Source organism: Mustela erminea, chromosome 4, assembly GCF_009829155.1.
Source record: "Mustela erminea isolate mMusErm1 chromosome 4, mMusErm1.Pri, whole genome shotgun sequence".
Taxonomy (NCBI): domain Eukaryota; kingdom Metazoa; phylum Chordata; class Mammalia; order Carnivora; family Mustelidae; genus Mustela; species Mustela erminea.
Window position 1 is genome coordinate 111,669,220 of NC_045617.1, and position 19,207 is coordinate 111,688,426.

Consider the following 19,207-nt stretch of genomic DNA (forward strand, 5'->3'; position numbering starts at 1 on the left):
ACCAATTAAATGTAAAAAGGGAATATGATAATCTATCAGAGAAATAAAGCCTGGATGCTCTTATTTCAATTCACTAGCAAATGAAAGGTAAAGTACAATTGCTTAGAAGAAAAAAAAAAGGTTCAAATAGGGGTAGCACTTTTCTAAACATTAGAGAATGATCACCAAAAGTCTGATGAAGTTTTGTGAATCACCGTTTTTTCAAATGGTCATTCAAGCAGCATGACTCATGTGATATCCTCCCTCCTTGGCCTCTTTCCACAGTCAACCAAAAATTAGTGATGAAAATCACATGAGGAGGAAATGCATCAAGAAGTTTCAAATTCTGACGCATAAACATGGTTCGCATCACTAGGGAAACAAGACTAAAACTGCAGGTATTTTGATTACAGTGAAAGGCAGGTTTAAAAACCACTAGTTGACTTCAATAGCTTCACTTAAATGAAGTGGAAATGAGCTATCTCCTAAACTTTTTCTTAACATTTTTAATTTTTGCCAGCCTAATTTTATTTATTACCTGATCTGTGAGCCCTGACACGTGAAGCGTATTTTTCTGGTTTAAGGTAACTTTTAAGCTTACTGATTTTCACTATTATGGATCAATAACATAATTTATAATATTTCCCCAACTATGGCAATACTGAACTAAAGAACATTAAACCAATTTATCCATTTTCTAATGCCTGATTATTTTTCTGAATTCTATAATGGTTTTGTTTTTCTTTCAAATATATGTATACGTATATATATATGTGCTATATATATGGATATATGTCCAAATATATACCCACACACAATATGTATATAGGCCTACAAACCTACATATATACCCCATTATGTGTGTGTGTGCGTAGGTGTATACTCGCACGCGCGCACACCCGCGCACACGCACACACATTTACCTGCAGAAAAATGTTACCTTTACATGTTCAAAGGGATCCCAAAGAGTTCAAAACCCAGGATTCATGGCACCAACCCATGGAAAGACATGATACTTAAAATCACAAAATAGTTTTATGTCCTCTGAGACAAATGATGCCACACTAACCTGTGCACATGAACATTAGAAGGCGGGAAGGATCTCTTGATTAACTTTACATAAACTCCTGACATAAAAGTGAAAAATGAAACACAAATGAGATCTTTTTATAGCCCAACTGTTAAAAAGCCAATTATCTACCTGTGAACGTATGCCACATACAATACTTTGAAGACACTTCATAATCAAAGTGAGACACTCTAGCACCTGCATCCAACAGTCATTCTATCTGTGAAACTGCTAATAAAACATAAACCTGAAAGGCATTATTCCTAGTTCGGAGGCAACATTGCTGTAATTAAGGAAAAACCTGTGCACGAGTTGGCGGAGTCCTATCTTGCGGAGTCCTCCGTCCTCGTCGAGTGGGAGGGTCACACTGGGAGAGACTAATAAGGGCAGAGATGCGTCCCCCTTCCCCACTCGCAGGGAGCTCGCTCGGGCCACTCCTCGGCGGTGCGGCAGCCCGGGCCGGACTCCACTGCGCCTCTGAGGGGCTCAAACGCGCTTTCAAGGTAAGCTGCACAGCTTTGCCACCGGCCGTTTACACTTGATCTCTCGCACACATGCCGGGTCTATGTCATCTGCTCGTGTTTCTGGTCATTTGCGTGCATCTGCTTTTACCAGAAAACGTAAAAACTGTGCTGCACATGTCGATGTGTTTTGGTAGCGGAATAATGCACACCTGCAGTTACGCATTCCCATAGGTAGCTCCATGATGGGACCAAGAGCGTTTGGCACGATGCGGCCACTTTAAAACGCTACACAGAATGTAGTTCGTGTTCAGAGGCTCACGTAATGCAGGCTTTACGCCTTCTACTTTAGTTCTAGGTGGCTTTTCTGGCTGCGTGTATTCGTAAAGGACAGCTATGAGCACTGCTGATGCGGGTGAGAACAGACTCAGAAGAAAAAAATATATCCATGGGTTAAATGCACAGAACAGATAAACTCGATATAAATGCATGCCGCTAGGTCATATTTTGGGGGCTACGTGTAGAGACGTTACCGACTGGAAGCGAGGAGACAGTTAAGGGGTATAAACTGGAAGACCGAGGTTCCGGCGCCTAGCTCTTGGGTCGGGGGTTCCTTATGCCGACCTGCGGGTATTTCTCCCAACTGCAGCTTCGCAGGAGTGCGCCGGCGGGGATCCCGGCGCTTGGGTCTCCCCCAGCCCCCGCCGGGGTCGCGGCGTCCGCCGTTGCTCCTTAATGACTCTGCAGCACGCGCAGCGCGGCCCGACCGAGCGCCGCCGCCGTCCACGCCGTCCCTGCAGCCGTCGTCGTCGCCGCGGCCGCCGCGGGAACGTCCCGCTCCGGCGCGCGGAGAACGCGGCCCCCCGCCTCCGCCGCCTCGGCCGCGAGATCCAGCCGCCGCCGCCGTAAGCGCGCCGGCGCCGACGCCGCCGCGGCCGTGAGAAGGGAGGCGGCGCCGCGCAGCCAGCGAGGGCACTGCGGGGTCCCGAAGAAGTTTGTTGGCGCGGAACCAAGCGCGCCGCGGTCGCCGGGCACGCGGGCTCCTTCTGAGCAGGCGGGCGCGTAAGCGGAACCTGCCCCGCGGAGGGCGAGGGAGGGAGGCAGCCGGCGAGCCGGCGGTGGGCCGGCCAGGTTGCAGGAGGCTCCGGAGCGCAGAGAGGTTGGGAGACAGGCAGGCACCGAACTCTTTGCCGGCCTCAGGGCACCGTGGGCTGGGGATCCAAGAGAGGGGAACCCAGAACCCTGAGAACGCGGAGAGTTTTAATTGAACCATCCAATAAATTGCAACAATGAGTGATCCCGAGCCCTAGCTTGAGATTGGGGAGTGCAAGGGGAAAGGAAACATTTGTGCTGCCTCCTTCCATTCACAATTCCAAGAAGGTTTGGTCCCATCTTCTGCTGGGCTCAGAGAAGTCTGAGGAGAAACAAGGTGGGGTGTGTGTGTGTGCAGGCATGGTTGGGACCTTCAGGAGGAATTCCAACATCTCTCCTTACCCCGACCCCCAACAAAAATCGAAAGAGCAATAGTACTTACTATTCTCAGTCCAAACGAAGCGGTACTGTCATTTTTAACGAGGTTTTTTTTTAAAAAAAGGAAAAAAACAAAACAAAACAAAACCTCAAACCAAAAACAACTTATCAAATGTGTGGTTTCCAGCATCTCTTTGCTGATGCGTGAGGAAAGAGTATAGGACTCTGAGATTTTTGATATGCACCTGCAAAGGAGGAATTGAGATGTTTAAATGTTCAGGTGGTGCAAAATGTACCTAAAATTTCTTCCTGAGGAAGGTTGACAGGATTCTTTGAGTGGGAATATCTCTTCAGGGTGGAAAGGAGGAAGGGGGTTTCCAGGAGTAGAACAATTCATTCTTTTCCTAGGGGAAGAAAATGGAGGAGCTATCTGGCATGTGCTTCCATGAGGTTCTGTTCAGTCTGATCTCTTAAACTTGCTGGCCAGACATCTAAGTGGGGTTTCCTGGGAAAGAGGGAGAAGATGTAGTGATAGGGCAGGGGAATGAGCCTGAACATGATATGAAAAGGTCAGGGAAAAACCCAAAAAGGTGAAAGAAAACCAAATGTGATCATTATCACAGTTAGGACATTATCTCTGTATCGGAATCATTGGAAATCATCTAAAACAGACAGAAGCCCATGGTATTCTCCAGAAATAGAAAATTTCCATCTCCTTTATGATCCTTCTGTTTAATCTCTCCTGCTGAAATTATAGTTCATTTTCCCCCAGCAGGCAGTAAAGCCTAGTGGGTATACAGAGTGGATGGTTTTAGGTGCAAGAGAATATATGGAACTAGAAACCATAGTTGTACACGGAGGTGGATGGAGGGGGTGGGGTGATGGTGTAACTGGGTGATGGGCATTAAGGAGGGCACATAATGTGATGCTCACTGGGTGTTATATGCAACTGATGAATTATTGAGCTTTACATCTGAAACTAATAATGTACTATATGTTGGCTAGTTGAATTTAAATAAAAACAGAACAGAAAAAGAAAGAAACCATATTCATATGGCTAATTGGCACCATAAATATGAATTCAAGTGAAAAATGAAAAATTAGCAGGAATACAAACTAGCAGGGCTAGAGAGATGCTAATATATAACCAGAAAAGGATGCTGGAAAAAATGGAATGAATGAGACTGGCATTGGGTTATTCAAGGCAAGCCGCATTAAGGTCATATATTTTAAAGAGGCAGAGAATAAAGAGGCTTAGCAGAAGAGCAAGAGAGAGGGCATTCCAGCCAGAAGGAATGGCATGTGTGCAGGCTTAGAGGTGGGGGTGAGAAGTCATGTGCCTGGTAAGACAGAGAATCCAAGCTGGATGAAACCGGAGATGAGGAGCGCAGATAGCACTTGCCAAGGAGAGATCGGAAAGGAGAAACTGAGAGGCAAGGGACTCTTTGGGGTGTTATTTTGTAGGCCTTTTGTGAGATGATCAGGTGAGGAAGTCTGGAAATTGTTAGATGGCAGGTGCGAAAGTGGGAATAATGGGCCTTACCCATGATATCCTGTGATATCTGTGAAGCCCACGGGGTCTTGACACCTCTCTTTGGGAGGAATAAAAAATAATCATGAGATTGTAAGATTATTAGATCATGAAGTTAGTAGGGCCCTTCAAATGGGAAAATTAGAAAACCTTGATACGTAAGGATCTATGTTAATTTAAAATTTTAAATGGCATTGAATCACTGATATAGATATATCTGTGGAAATGGAGCTAGAGAATTGAAATCCGAAAAAAATGTAGGGCACTCATAATGATGGATGTTGAGAATGGTACCAAGAAAAGTTGACGGAGAGGATAGGTCAGAGAAGTGAATCAATAAAACAAGTGGTTGAGGGTGAAGAGAATCAGTTAAGCACATTCAAAGAGAACTTGAGGTTGGACACTTTCTGGGAAATAGGCACTAGTTTTGACATGGCAGGAGAAATAACATAGAAGTTTGGGAAAGTGTGTTAGAGTTGATCACTTTTAGGGAATTATAAACATTAAGAACCAGGGAATATATTTTCTGTGATGGAAGAAAAATTCAGTAGTATTATCTTTTGTGCATTCATTAAATAACTGAAATTATGTTCACTGAACCTTCTTTTAGCAATAATTCTCCACCTGTATCTTCTATAAATGTTAAATACATAGTGGATATATTACTTAACAGTTTGAGCCTCCATTTGTTTAATTTTGAAAATGTGTTACCTTAGACTATATTCATTCTACAAATTGATCAAGCAGGCACCTACTAAATGCCAGTGCTTAAACATTATTTAATGTTTGAACAGAACACAAATGATAAGATACTTTTTTTCCTACAAGGTATTCCATATAGAGACAGAATGCATGCAGGTTATTAAAATGCAGTGTAGAGCGCGCTGAAGCAGAGGTGGGTTCTGAGCTCGGTTGTATTGCAAGGCAGTGAGTAAATGAGCTCTGTGATGGATCTTATAGACTTCATAGAGGACATGGCATTTAAACCACATGTGGAAGACAGAGTAGATGATCACCAATTGGAAAGAGAAATGGAAGAACATCCCAGCAGCCAAAACTGCATGAGCTGAAGCCTGGCACATTTGAGGAATTATGAAGAGTTTGATGGTGTAAAGTTCATTTGGAAGGAGTTAGCAGGCCATGAGACTGGTCAGATGAGTTGAGGACCCTGCTGTGAGAGAGCCTTGAGAGCTTCCCTTAGAAATGGCCAGTGAAAAACCACCAGGAAATGTTAATAAAGCAGAGCACTTAAGTGATTCACTGTTACAGAATTCTTGAGCAGTAGGGAGATAGAATCAAGCAGAACCAAACTGAAGGAAAGGAACATAGTTAGGAGTCTGCTGCACTTTGACAGATCAGAAATGGTAAGGAGGCGAGGTAAATTATTTTTTCTAAGGATGAAGAAGTTGGTATGGATTCAAAGAAAAGTTCTAAAAGTAGATTTGATAGACTTGAAAGAAGCTTGATTTGGGAGGGATAAAGAATGAATTGATAAAGTTTTTAAAATTTCTAACTTGAGTTCTTAGGTTAAAGATGATGCCTATAATTAAAATGTAAACGTCAAGAGCTTTCTCCGGATTATAATGAAGGCAGACACCTTGCCTAAGCTTCAACAGACTTCTGCCAACTAACTTCAATTTCAATGATAAAATTATGAAATCATGCTAGATCTGATTCTGAACTCTTGGGAATTTTTGTCCTATTATTGGCTTAGAATTTAGCTCTATAGGCATGGCCTTTCAGCTGGGTTTCTCGAATAGTTTATAGACTCTGATGTAGCTTCACTAAAGATAGATTCTAAAGATTGGTAAAAGAACAGATGTGTAACACCTGTTGTTTTTGCTTATTTACAATATGTGTGACTTCATAACACTATGGCCAGATTTTCTTGGAGTTATGTACAGGCGTATTGGAGGGGAGTCAAGAGGTTTAAGATTTGACCCCCTACCCAGCCACACAGCATTTCTCTTTATAATGAATATTCTGGAAACATGGGTTCTGTTAGTCATTTGACAAATCAAATTGACTTTTCTCGAAGTTGAAATGTGGTGTTGCTCATTTAATGGTCTATGCAAAGCAAATTAGGACTCTTCCTATTTTCTTCTTTTGCCTCTTTCATTTTCTTTCCCATGTTATTTTCCATTTCTGTCTTAACTCTAATGTTCTGACCCTTTACCTAATACCAAATTTCAAAGATGCAGAGTGAACCTTATAAAATGTTAGCGGCCATACCAGTAAAACAATTCACGTACGGGAGGCAGATTTGGTTTGGTTTGGTTTACTCAAAAGCTTGTGCTAAGAAGTCCCTGACCATCCTATCTAGCAGCCTGGTGTTTCATCATTCTACTTACTCTGCGTTTCTTTACTTCCTAGTGTCTATCTTGCAAAGATAACATATGCATTTGTTAGTTTTTGGTCTCCCTGACCAGAGTGTTGTTCCTCCCATGGCCCATAGTGGGAAGCTCATTGTACAGATGGAATGAAAGATTAAGGTTTTCCACTGTTCCTTCCTTCCTTTTTTTTTTTTTTTTAAGTTTTATTTATTGAGATAGAGAGAGAGAGAGCATGAGAGGGGAGAAGGTCAGAGGGAGAAGCAAACTCCCCGTGGAGCTGGGCGCCCGACGCAGGACTCAATTCCTGAACTCAGGGATCATGACCTGAGCTAAAGGCAGTTGCTTGACCAACTGAGCCACCCAGGCACCCATTTTTCCACTGTTCCTTTCTGTCCTTTTTGTGTTCTCTGTACATAAATCTAGATTACTAAGGAATTTTTTAAAGATCCATGTCTTAACTAAAATATTTTGGTAGTTGCCTTATGGGTTTTCAAGAGCTGAATAAGGGAAACTTAAGGGATAGTGACTTTCCTTTTTAAATTACCTTACCCCAACCAGTATCCAATACTGTTCCAGTTGGCCAGGATGGTGAGAATAATGGGTTAGAGGTAGAGTCATAGACATCCTTCAGGCAACCTTTATCTCTTTGTTGTCATGGCAATGAGAAATCAGTTCCAGACATGGCTATCTCCAGGATTTTAGAGCGTTCATAGGCTCCAGCACTGTCTGCTAGAGACTGCCAGTACTGGGCACGTTCACGGTTATGACTTTGGTCCTTTGTAGTGCTGGGAAGGAACTGCCTGGGTGTGGCTAGCATCTTGATAGAGAATAGCTGAAAATTTAAAGGAACTATAACGGGGTATGATAGTATATCCCACATCCTGATGGTGTAACACTGCTTCTTAGTCAAGAAAAACTGGACTTAGGTCTCAGTCTCTGGAATCTTCTCTATGAGCCTTGATATTCTGTATCTGTAGAATGGGGACTTGATTCTTGTCTTCTATACCACCCTTAGGCCCAGGCAAAAGGTCCCTTGCTCTGGGCCTTACATTTTGGAAGGTCTTTGTATGGCCTTACTCTGGTTGTGCTTCTTCTCTCAGGGTTAGGAATCCACAGAGTTAGGGGACCTGCCCACCCAAAGCCCAAGCTGCTAGATGAGGCTCTGGGCAGATCCTGAAATTCCCTGGCCAAATGACCCTAGTCCTCTTACAGGACCTGGCAGACCTCTTCCTTGGGTTCATCTTCCCAGAACAGACTAAGTTACTGGTAGGAACACTCCTAGGCCCCAGTGGATATCAAGGAGTGACTGCTTGCAGCTGTTGCGGACAGAGCTTAGATTTACTGGTATGTTCCCATGCGTGTGGGTGAGGCTCCTCATGGTACAGACCAAGCCAGGAATGGGAAAAAATGAGAGAAGAGCTTTGGTCCAGCCGAGAGACTAGTTCATCCTTTGCAGCCTGCTCTGTTCAGTTCTCAACTTGACTTAGGCTTCCGGGTCTTTGTGAAGGTATACTTGTCAAGATAAAAGGAAAAAAAAACACGTTTTTCTTAGTTTTATTAGCGTTATTTTAAACTTTCATATATTTAAACATATGGTATATGGATCTCATGCTCTATACCCTGCTTGTGTTATGGGTGGACATGCTTGTCTCTCAATAAATACCACATATAAAAGAAATTCTGTTAAGAAAATGAGAACATTGGTGCAAAAATAATGAATACTGTTATGCTGGAAATAAAAAAAATAAAAAATAAAAAAAAAATAAAAAAATAAAGAAAATGAGAACATGTGTAAAGTACTCCCCATGTCCTTCTTAAAATGTACCATGAGCCATCTTTGTCCAAAAAAAAAAAAAAAAAAAAAGAATGAGGTGAGGACTTCAGAACCTTCAGCATCCACATGTATTATTCTGAGGTTCTTCATTGGTCAGTCCACTGGGAAAGCATTGAAGGTCTGTGTTAATATTTAAATCTTACCTGGGAAGAACAACACATTAAATTGTGACAATGTTAGCTTGAATTTCTCAAACTATCTTGCTGGTCACCTAGCTGGGATCAGAGGGGACAAAACAGAAAATGGACAAGTTTTGATGATGAAGGAGGTTGTGGATAAAGCCCAGAATTGAGAATTCCTGGAGGGCATTGGAGGTGGGTCCAGAGCAGCAAGCAGCAGTCTGAAAACAGTGGGTTCTAAGGATAGCGAGAAGGATCTGGAGGAGAGGTCCAGAAAGACCCCAACAGAAGTTTTTCCCAGCCCTGCAACTTCTTGAAGCAGGGGTTAAAGATCTGGAAAAGGTATTAAAACAAAACAAAATAAAACAAACAACAAAAAAACGAGTACAGGGATTTACTTAAAAACCTTTACCAAGTTTACGTGTCCCTTTACCAAACCTTTACCAGATGTTCATAGTGGGAAAAAAATGTTCAGAGTGAAGTACATCTGTACTTAATCAGGATCAAAACAACAGCAACCTCCACTAGTAAACACCTGAGGTAATAGCTTGCGCAAAAGCCCCGAGTGTGGAAAGAGCATGGGAATTTGAGGAATAGGTAATCAGTGAAGAGAAAATGGGGCAGGAGATAAGGAAGGGGCTCCTTTAGTCATGGCCTCGAGGTCCTAGAAAGGCTTTCGGATTACGTTTGAATTACAATGGGAAACTATTAAAGGGTAAAAGCAGGGCAGTGCCTTGATTCACCTTTTATTTTAAGAAAAGCTCTCTAGGGCACCTGGGTGGGTCAGTCGGTTAAGCATCTGCTTTCTGCTCAGGTCATGATGCCAGGATCCTGGGATGGAGCCCCACATTGGGCTCCTTGCTCAGTGGGGAGTCTGCTTTACCCTCTGCACCTCCACCACCACTCATGCACTTGCATGCACGTGCTCTATCTCTCTCAAAAATAAATAAATAAAACTTTTTTGGTTTTGTTTTGTTTTGGTAAAGAAAAAGAGAAAAGAAAAGAAAAAAAAGAAAAGCTCTTTAGTGCGATGTACTGAGTGAATTTGGTCAGGAGCCCAGGAGCCCGGTCAAGAAGCTATTGAGGAGTCTAGACCAGGATAACCAGAACTAGGATTGCAGCAGAGGAGTGGAGGGCCGTGGATGGATTTGAGATGGGTTTGGGGTAACACTGATAGGATTTGCTGGCTGGATGTGAGAGATGGTGATGAGGAAGACAGAAACATCAGTGTGATGCTGAGTTCCTGGTTTGAGCATTTGGATGGGTGCTAATTGAGACTGGGAGGAACATGACAGGAATAAGTTGTGGTTGGCAATCAGGCATTTAGTTTGGACATAATAAGTTACAGGTGTCTGTGCAACATCTAAGAGGGACTTTGGAATAGGCAGCTGGCTACACAGTATAATGTTCAGAGAAGACTGGACTGGGCATACAAATGTCAGGATTATCTGACATACCATTTAAAGCAAAAAGAATGGTGAGATCACCTAAGGAGACGTTCATTGTAAAGAGTTGGGCAAGGAACACTCATAGATCCCAGGATTAAGAAATCAGGTAGAAACAAGATTTGAGAAGGGATTTAGAAGGAAATTTCAGGGGCACCTGGGTGGCTCAGTGGGTTAAAGCCTCTGCCTTTGACTCAGGTCATGATCCCAGGGTCCTGGAATCAAGCCCCACATTGGGCTCTCTGCTCATCTGGGAGCCTGCTTCCCTTCCTCTCTCACTGTCTGCCTCTCTGCCTACTTGTGATCTCTGTCTGTCAAATGAATGAATGAATGAATGAATGAATGAATGAATGAATGAAAAATCCCAGAGAGTGTGAGCACAGGAAGTCCAGTGAGAGTGAGGTTTTCAAGAAGTAGGGAGTGGTCACTATTGGAAATACCACCAAAAGTTGAATTAGGTGGGGAGAGAAAAGGATTCCTCTTTCAAGTTCTTGCTGAACTTGGTGAGATTCTTTTCAATGGAGGGTAGAATAACTAGGACGTTTAGTCAACTCTCCATAACATCTTCTTCAAACATTTTGCATAAATGAGATTGATGCTAAGTGCTATCAATCTCTAAGTGGCTCAAGGTACCAGTTGGGAGACCTCAAGATTGAGTTGATATGCTTATGGTTGTATAGCTATCTGGTGCTTTGTTGTTATAACAGGGACCAAAGCTTCAAAGAACATAAAGTTCTAGGATGCTTTGGCACTTCCTCATTGTCCAAATATCAGTGTCAACCTCAGGCTGAGGAGATGACTGTAACTAAATTTTTACGTATTATTATTTGTGAATACGTAGAGCAGACAATTATAATAGGTAATTTTTATGAATACTTAATATGTTCAAGGACATTTACTATACTTTTCCCTGGTGTTAAATAATTTTCTCTAGTGTTATTATCAGTTTTCAGGTAAATAAATGAAGGCGTAGTGAAATTATGTAACTCATTCCTAAGTGACAAAGTCCAGACATGAAACTGTGATTTCAACCACTATACTACACTGCTAACTCATCAATTCTTAATAAGAGTTGCTTTGGAGAAATGTCTCTTCAGGTCCTCTGCCCATTTTTAAACTCCATTTTTTGTTTTCTTGGTGTTGAACTGTTTGTGTTCTTTATATATTTTGGATATTAACTCCTTATCAGATATATCATTTCAAATTTTCTCCCATTCTGCAGGTTGCCTTTTTGTTTTGTCGATGGTTTCCTCTACTGTGTGAAAATTTTGTTGACAGTTTTCATCTGTGTTCAAGAGAGCCTTGCCTGTAAATTTCCTTTCCTATAATATCATTGTCAAAAAAATACCATTGTCGAGTATAGTATAGTAATTTTGCTGACTTAATGATTTACCCTCTTTGACAATTCTCTGAAATTTTTTTTTTTGAAAGTTCAGTGGTACCGCTTAAATATCTAGCAAAATTTTCTGATTTAAGATTATTATATTATTTGTATCTTAAGATTATTTGTATGGTAATTTTTTATTGAATATTTAATGATTATAGTAGTGTAAAACTTACTCTTTTTTTCTTATCTAGGTTTTAGTAATTGAAATCCTGTTAAGTAACAAAAATTTCTAGAAGATAAAAAATTGCTGCTTGAAACTACGAACAAAGTATCTCTTCAAAAATTAGATTAATATTTGTGAGTTCATTTATTTGAAATAAAATTAATTACCTTAATAGTTACTAACTGATTTGAAATAATAGGATAAGTTTACAAGTCATATGAGGATTAGGACTATATCTAGATGAAAGAGTTCAAAAGAAATAAGACATAAAACCAGATGTTTGATATTTAGAACCACACAAACGATTTTAGTATTGCAGTTGCTACTTCCAGCTATTCATCCAGAAATATCTAAAATCTTGAATTAATTTTAAAATGCTGATCTTAGGGTATTTGGCACATGCAGAATACCAAAGATGATGGCTTTAGTTTTTTTTCTAGAGTGTGTACTGACAGCATTTAGACATTGGTGTGATAGATTCTTTTATATTTGACTCTTGAGTAAACTTCGAATGATAGCAAATAAATGATTTCATATTATTTGCATATTTAGAAGTCTTAGAATAGCTATTCTAATAAAACCGCAATTGTTAAATACACTATAGGAACCATTATATTTTTACTTGCAATTTATTTCCATGTTAGTTATTTCACTATAAAAATTAATTTAAATAATATTTAAGTTTTCCATTATAGGGATTCCATTTACTAAATCTTTTATTGTAATACCTATAAAGTAGTAGTCTATATTTAGAAAGGCAAATGATTATGGAGGGCAACACGTTTATGTTAAATATGGTGCCAGTGGTGGGCTCCGTTGAGATAGGCATGGCATTTATCCATTTTCTCTTTGAACAGAAGGAAGGGTTGCTTTTCACATGTCTAGTAATCCATCTAGTAGCAGTGATTATTCAACCCAGTAACAACATAGTTAAGTTTATAGAAAATATAGTATCAGTTAAGACAAAATATGCAACACTAATATTCAGAAGAGAAAATAGAATTGTGAGTAATAAGATTATATTTTAAAATATAAATCATTGCATATGACACCAAAAGAACAGGTGGGAAGATAAATAGGTAAATTGGATGACATAAAAATAAAAAAAACTACTTTGCAGCAAAGGACACAATCAAGAGAGTGAAGAGGTAACCCACAACATGGAAGAAAATATTTGCAAATCATGTCTGAAAAGGGGCAAATGTCCAGAATATGTAAAGAACTCCTACAGTTCAACAGAAAACCAGATTAAAAATAGGGGAAATGATTCAAATAAATACTTCTCCCAATAAGATATGCAAGTGGTGGGGCACCTGGTGGCTTAGTCGTTAGGCGTCTACCTTTAGCTCAGGTCATGATCCTAGGGGCCTGAGATCGAGCCCTGCATCGGGCTCCCTGCTCAGTGGGGAGCCTGGTTCTCCCTCTCCCACTCCCTCTACTTGTGCTTCCTCTCTCGCTGTGTCTCTCTCTGTCAAATAAATAAAATCCTAAAAAAAAAGATGTGCAAATGGTAATAAACATAAACAAGAAAAGATGTTCCATTTCACTAATTCTTAGGGAAATAAAAATCAAAAACACAATGAGATACCATCTTACACCCACTAAGATGGTTGTTATTAAAAATACTATTACTAGTAGTAATAATGTTGATGAGGATGTGTAGAATTTGGAACTGTCGAGCATTGTTGGTGGGAATATAAAATGGTGCAGCTGCTATGGCAAACAGTATATTGGTTCCTCAAAAAATTCAAAATAGAATTTTCATTAGATCCCGCAATTCCATTTTTGGGTATGTACCCAAAAGAATTAAAGACACAGACTTGAACACATATTTGTTCATTCATGTTTATAGCGGCATTATTCACAATAAAGTAAAAAATGTCGAAAGCAACCTGAGTGTCCATCAACAGATGAATGGATAAACAAAACATAGTATATACATACACTGCAATATTATTCAGCTTTAAAAAGGAAGGAAATTCTGACACATGCTACCACATGGATGAACCTTAGGGACAGTATGCTCAGTGAAAGTAAGTAACAAAAGGATAAAAATGGTATGATTCCACTCATATGAGGTACCTAGAGTGACCAAATTCATAGAGACAGGAAGTAAAGTGGTGGTTGCCAGGGGCCAGAGGAAGGAGAAATGGGAAATTAGTGTTTCATAGTTATAGAGTCTCAGTTTTGCAAATGAGAAGTTATGGATGGTGGTGGTGATCACACAATAATATGAAGGAACTTAATGCCACTTAAGAACATCAAGTCATTTTAAATGGTATAGCTTTAAAAAACACACTTAAGGAATAGAGAAGAGAAAATTTAAGGTAGAAGAGGCTTTGTGGACATTGATAATTAGGACCTAATCAGAAAATATTTTTTGGAGCTTTTTTATACAGATTAAGGCCTATATTGTGTTATTATATATAATTACATCTATAACCATATATCTAATTATAAAATTACATATATTGCAAAAATCTATTGTGTGCTTTTTGGGTTTTCTAGAGATCATAATGAGAGGACCAAATACAAGAAGCTCAGTTCCAATATTTTGTTTTTTGCAGATCTGTGGCCACTGGTTCACATGGTTTCGAGGCACAATGAAGCATGCTGGCTCTTGGAAAATTTGGCTCTGGGTGGTAATGCTTCTGCTTCCTGCTTCCATTTCCGTGACGGTCAGGGACAAGTCAGGTATCCAGGCCACCTCTTTTGTCCAGTCACCAAATGTTATTTATAGACTGTCAGTTATTTTTAAAATCATTAAAATACATTGTTGGGGGTGAGGAGGCCATAGATTAAATCTACTAGTACAAATAAAGAATTCATTGTTTTTCCCCATTGACCTTTTATGTTGCACATTGAGAATTTCTAAAACTACCTCATTTTCCCATATGCATATTAGGCTAAATAGACTTTCTTTTCTCTCCTTGATGTTTACAAATATAAATGTATGTGCATGCCTCTCTGTGTGTCTTTTTCTCCTTTTCCCCTTTGTTATAAGTTATTCAAATTAGAAATACATAAGTCTATCACTAATTAGGTTTAACCAGGAACATGCCTAATCTTAATTAGGGAAAAGGGAAAAACAGAATAGGAGATATAAAAAGAAATGTAGTTTAATTATATGTAAGTTTTATAGTATCTTAGATGAAATGAACAAAACATTAACAGTCATTAGAGCACTTTTTGAACTAAATAGATATTTATTTGCAGTTGTTAAATTATGAACTTCACAAATGTTTCTAAATGGCTTGACGGCAATTTAAAACATTTACTCTCACCTCCGATTTTTAAAAATGACTATGTGGCTAAGTTGGAAAACCTTTCTTGAACTCTTGAGTTGTAAATTACTGATTTAGATGTACTTGTAAGTCGAACTAGACACATTGGAGAAACCATTTGCTAAGCAAAGAGAGACTTCAACTCTCCTATGCAAAGGATCACATAAGATGAATTCTGACGATGGTCACATATGATGATGTATTCTGAAACTGAGTCTTACTGTGTTTATTCTTTTGAATATACCTTTAATACATTTTGCTAAACAGGTATAAACACAGCCTGGTAGAGACTTTTGAGTTTGAAGCATATATAGAATCAAAACAATCACTTATAAAGATATAACAAGTCTTACTTTCTCCGCATTATGTAAGTCTTTATGACTTTTATATTAATTTGGCAGGAGGTGCATTTCCTAATAATCTGCATAAAAGTTTGAATAATCTACCACTGTATCAATGATATCCTGAGGTTGTCATATATTTTGGGGGGAAAACACTTTCCTTCTTCTGTGAGAAATAAATCAGAAGTGACTCAGACAAAAGGAAGTCCATAGGACAAGGAGGGTTCCTTCTGATAATGTTGCTACTTTTAACTTCTTTATGTTTCTTCCTTTTAAGAACACTAGTAAGTAATGCAATTTGCAACTGAAACGGAGGGGTAGGACTTCTTTGGTTAGAAAGGAAAATGAATCTCTGGTTGAGCAGGACATAGTTTTTAGGGACATACTAGTGCATAATAAATGTTCTTCCTAATGGTTTGAAGGATCTACAATAAATGTATTTATAATTTTAGTTTGAGCAAAAATCATCTGGGGTATTGATTTCAAAATCCCACTCTGAGGCTGCCATTATGCAGGACTGGCTGAGGTGGGATTCAGCAATTTACATTTTTAACAAGCTCCCCAGGTGAATCTAATGCAATGTGTCTGACCTGGAATATTAATTGACATTTTTTTTCTTCTTTTTTTCCTTTTCTTTGTCTTGCATCTTATGCTACCATATTCCCTTTATTTCATTTTCTTTTCTTTTTTGTTATTTTTGGCTCTAGTAACTGTTTCTTAAAAAGTTGTGGTAGGAACACAACACTTAAGAAATATCTAAGTGTGTAACTCAGTATTGTTGACTATAGGCACACAATGTTGCACAGCAGATATCCAGAACCTAATCATCTTGTGTGACTGAAACTTCCCCATTTTGGGATTCCCCAGAATGTTCTGCTTTTTCAGCTTTGGTATCTCAACTCTTTAATCAGGTTATACTGTATGTAGGACTCCTGAAATACATATATTCTGGTCCAATTAACAGTACCAAAGTGATCTTTCTGAAAGATTTTCCTAAGAAGTATGAATTCAGAGTTAATCTGAACCCTAACAAGATTCACATAACATGAAGCACTGAGGGAAATTAATACAGACAAAAATGAAGCATTGATTTTTATCAGGCCGTTTGAGAGAACGTGTTCCTGAAGCAACACATCCTGAACGTGCCATGGAAATTGCTTAACTTCAGGTATCATTTGCATTAATTGAAAATGTCAGCACAGCACTGTCACGGGGATTATTGAAGAATATGACACGCTGGGCATGGCCTGACAGGGGGCTCTCATTGTGTCTTGTGTCTCTGATTCACAAGTGCAAAGTTCCCTTTTTAGTTTCCTCATGTGCAGACCTGCGCGTGTGGTCACTAACCATTTACCGGAGGGAAGTGATTACATCTAAAAATAAGATATAACAAATCTGAGGGAGAGGCTAGGGTTTCAACTCTGGAGTCTGTGAAGTTGTCAGCAGTCTACTGTTAAACCTAAATATACGAAGGATAAATTGAGCCTTCTAATTGCTTTATTTTAGCTCTATGGAATGCTTAATTATACTTGGGATATTGTTTCAGTTGGGGCAGAATTCAAAAGTAATATGAAAAGATTCAATATGCCTTGAATTTTAAAATCTTGAAGCTATTGAGAATTCAGTTATTTCCTAATCTTATCAGTTTTACTATTATATTGAGATTGTGAGTTAAGACATATTTATACATTTTCATATTGTAGGTAAACAATTTGAATGTGGCAGTTTCAGCTCAGTTGTCAAAAGAGGGTAGGGAAGAGAATTAAAAATATACATTATGTAGATCTTAAAACTTGTTTTATTCAGTTTCTTAAAACTTTCCGCTATGATAGAAGTTTATATATAGAAAAAGTAAAGGTTCTCCTTTTTGTTCTACTTTCCTAAATCTGGTCTGTGGCCAAAGTACTGAGTTACCATCAAAAGTAATAAAAACAGAAAACCAGGGTAAGGAAAAGCAGCAAATCCGTCTTCCAACCCAGGGGCTCCTGGGTGGCTGAGTAGGTTAAACGGACTCCTTTGGCTCTGTGCTGGGTGTGGAGCTCGCTTGAAGATCTCTCACCCTCCCCCATCTAAAAAACAAAAACCCACACCAAAACAAAAAGCCAGACTTGGTAAAAGGAGAGAAGATAGAATGCCATTTCTTTTTCTTATGGTAAAACATCAGGTTAGAAAACATCTTTTTCTTATGGTAAAACATCTAGATGGAATTGTTTATAAACTTAGGCCCTAGACCATGAGCATATAGATTGTAAAATTAGTTTTTTATAAATTACAAGGAAAAACTGTTATTCTGAAATTTGGCTTTAATTAATTGACACACACGGCACTCTTAAACTCAGCATAGAAAGTATGCTATTATATAGAACTTTTATTTGGTGTTTTTAAGAATTCCTCATGTTCAATATGGTACCATGTAACTGGCAAATACACTTTGTTACTCCTGAATTTTTAAAGTGGAAGAAAGTTTCCCAATTATTAAAAAAAAAAAAAACTATAGCTCCTAACAGGTATTCTTTGGAGGAGCAGCTTTGTATTAAAACAATAACAACAAAAACAACAACAAACTCACAAGAAGCTGTGAATATTTTGTGATCCCTTTTGTGACTTTTTTGTAAAAATAGCTGTGTTCTCACTTCTTTTTTTACTTGTTTGATCACTTTTCCATATTATTTTTGTTATATTTTGGTCTGATGATCTTTACCTATATTTGTTAACCAGTGTTTTTCTCCTCACCCAGGATACTCTATAATCTTTTATCAGAGGTGTTATCCAAGTACGAAATATATGGGAGGTCTTCGGGCAACCAGTAACAATAAAATAAAAAGGCCTGCTTCCTCCTCAGCCCAACAGAGTCTGTTTTAGCCTTTTTTAAAAAAAAAAATGTGAAACACCTAAAGCTTCTTCTTTGCTCTGTTTATGAAAAGAAAACAAACCAGTTCTGCATGTGTGGTAAATTGCTACTCTTCACCTTCCCAACTCTCATCATGAAGCAAAGGTTATCTTACTGGTTTTGTCACTACAATAAGGAAAACAATTTTCCTCGATGCCTGTTAGAAAAGAAGAGTGATGGGGGTGCCTAGGTGGCTGATTTGGTTAAGCATCCGACCCTTGGTCTCATCCCAGGTCTTGATCTCACAGTCATGGGTTTGAGTCATGGTGCTGTCAGATTTTTGTTCTAGTCATTTAGCAGTATCTCATTGTGGCTCAGAATTTGCATTTTCCTGATTATTAATGATGTTGAGCACCTTTTCAGATGCAGGTCGCCAATTTGGATCTTGACTTTTGTGAGATGATTAATTTTTTGTGCATATTCAAAATAGAATTTCCAGATTTTTCTTAGTGATTTGTGAGAGTTCTTTGTATATTCTGGATATGATATGTGATCAGATATATGTATTACAATACATGTATTGTATGAAACAATCCATGTCTCTGTGGTTCTATAGGATCTAGGGCTCCTTTTCACTCTTTTAATGTTGTCCTTAGATTTATAAGTATTTTAATTTTAATGAAGTCCAGTTTATCAGTCTTTTGTAATCTGTGCTTTCAGTATCCCTTTAAGAAACCTTTGCTTCCTCAGGTTCATGAGTCCTTTATTTCTATAGTCCTTTATTGTTTTACCTTTCTTAGTTAGGTCTGATATCATCACTAATTTATTTCTCTGCATGGTATGAGGTAAGAATCAAAGTTCAGTGTTTTCCTATGTGAAGATGCAGTTCACCCAGAAACATTTACTGGAAAGACCATCCTTTTCCCACTGAATTACAATGGCTTCTTTTTGGCAAATAAGA

General features: G+C 38.9%; 1 protein-coding gene across 7 annotated transcripts in view; it reads left to right on the forward strand.

Moving 5' to 3' along the window:
• Positions 1-1,327: 1,327 nt before the first annotated feature.
• The window catches only part of COL19A1 (collagen type XIX alpha 1 chain), a 330,919-nt gene continuing 313,039 nt past the window's right edge, over positions 1,328-19,207 (forward strand). For 4 of the 7 annotated variants that reach the window (XM_032340380.1, XM_032340381.1, XM_032340382.1 and 1 more), the window contains exons 1-2: positions 1,328-1,551; positions 14,359-14,485. In XM_032340380.1, coding sequence (XP_032196271.1) covers positions 1,441-1,551; positions 14,359-14,485 — 238 coding nt within the window. In that variant the 5' untranslated portion in view covers positions 1,328-1,440. The other 3 variants (XM_032340383.1, XM_032340384.1, XM_032340385.1) reach the window with 3 other exon arrangements.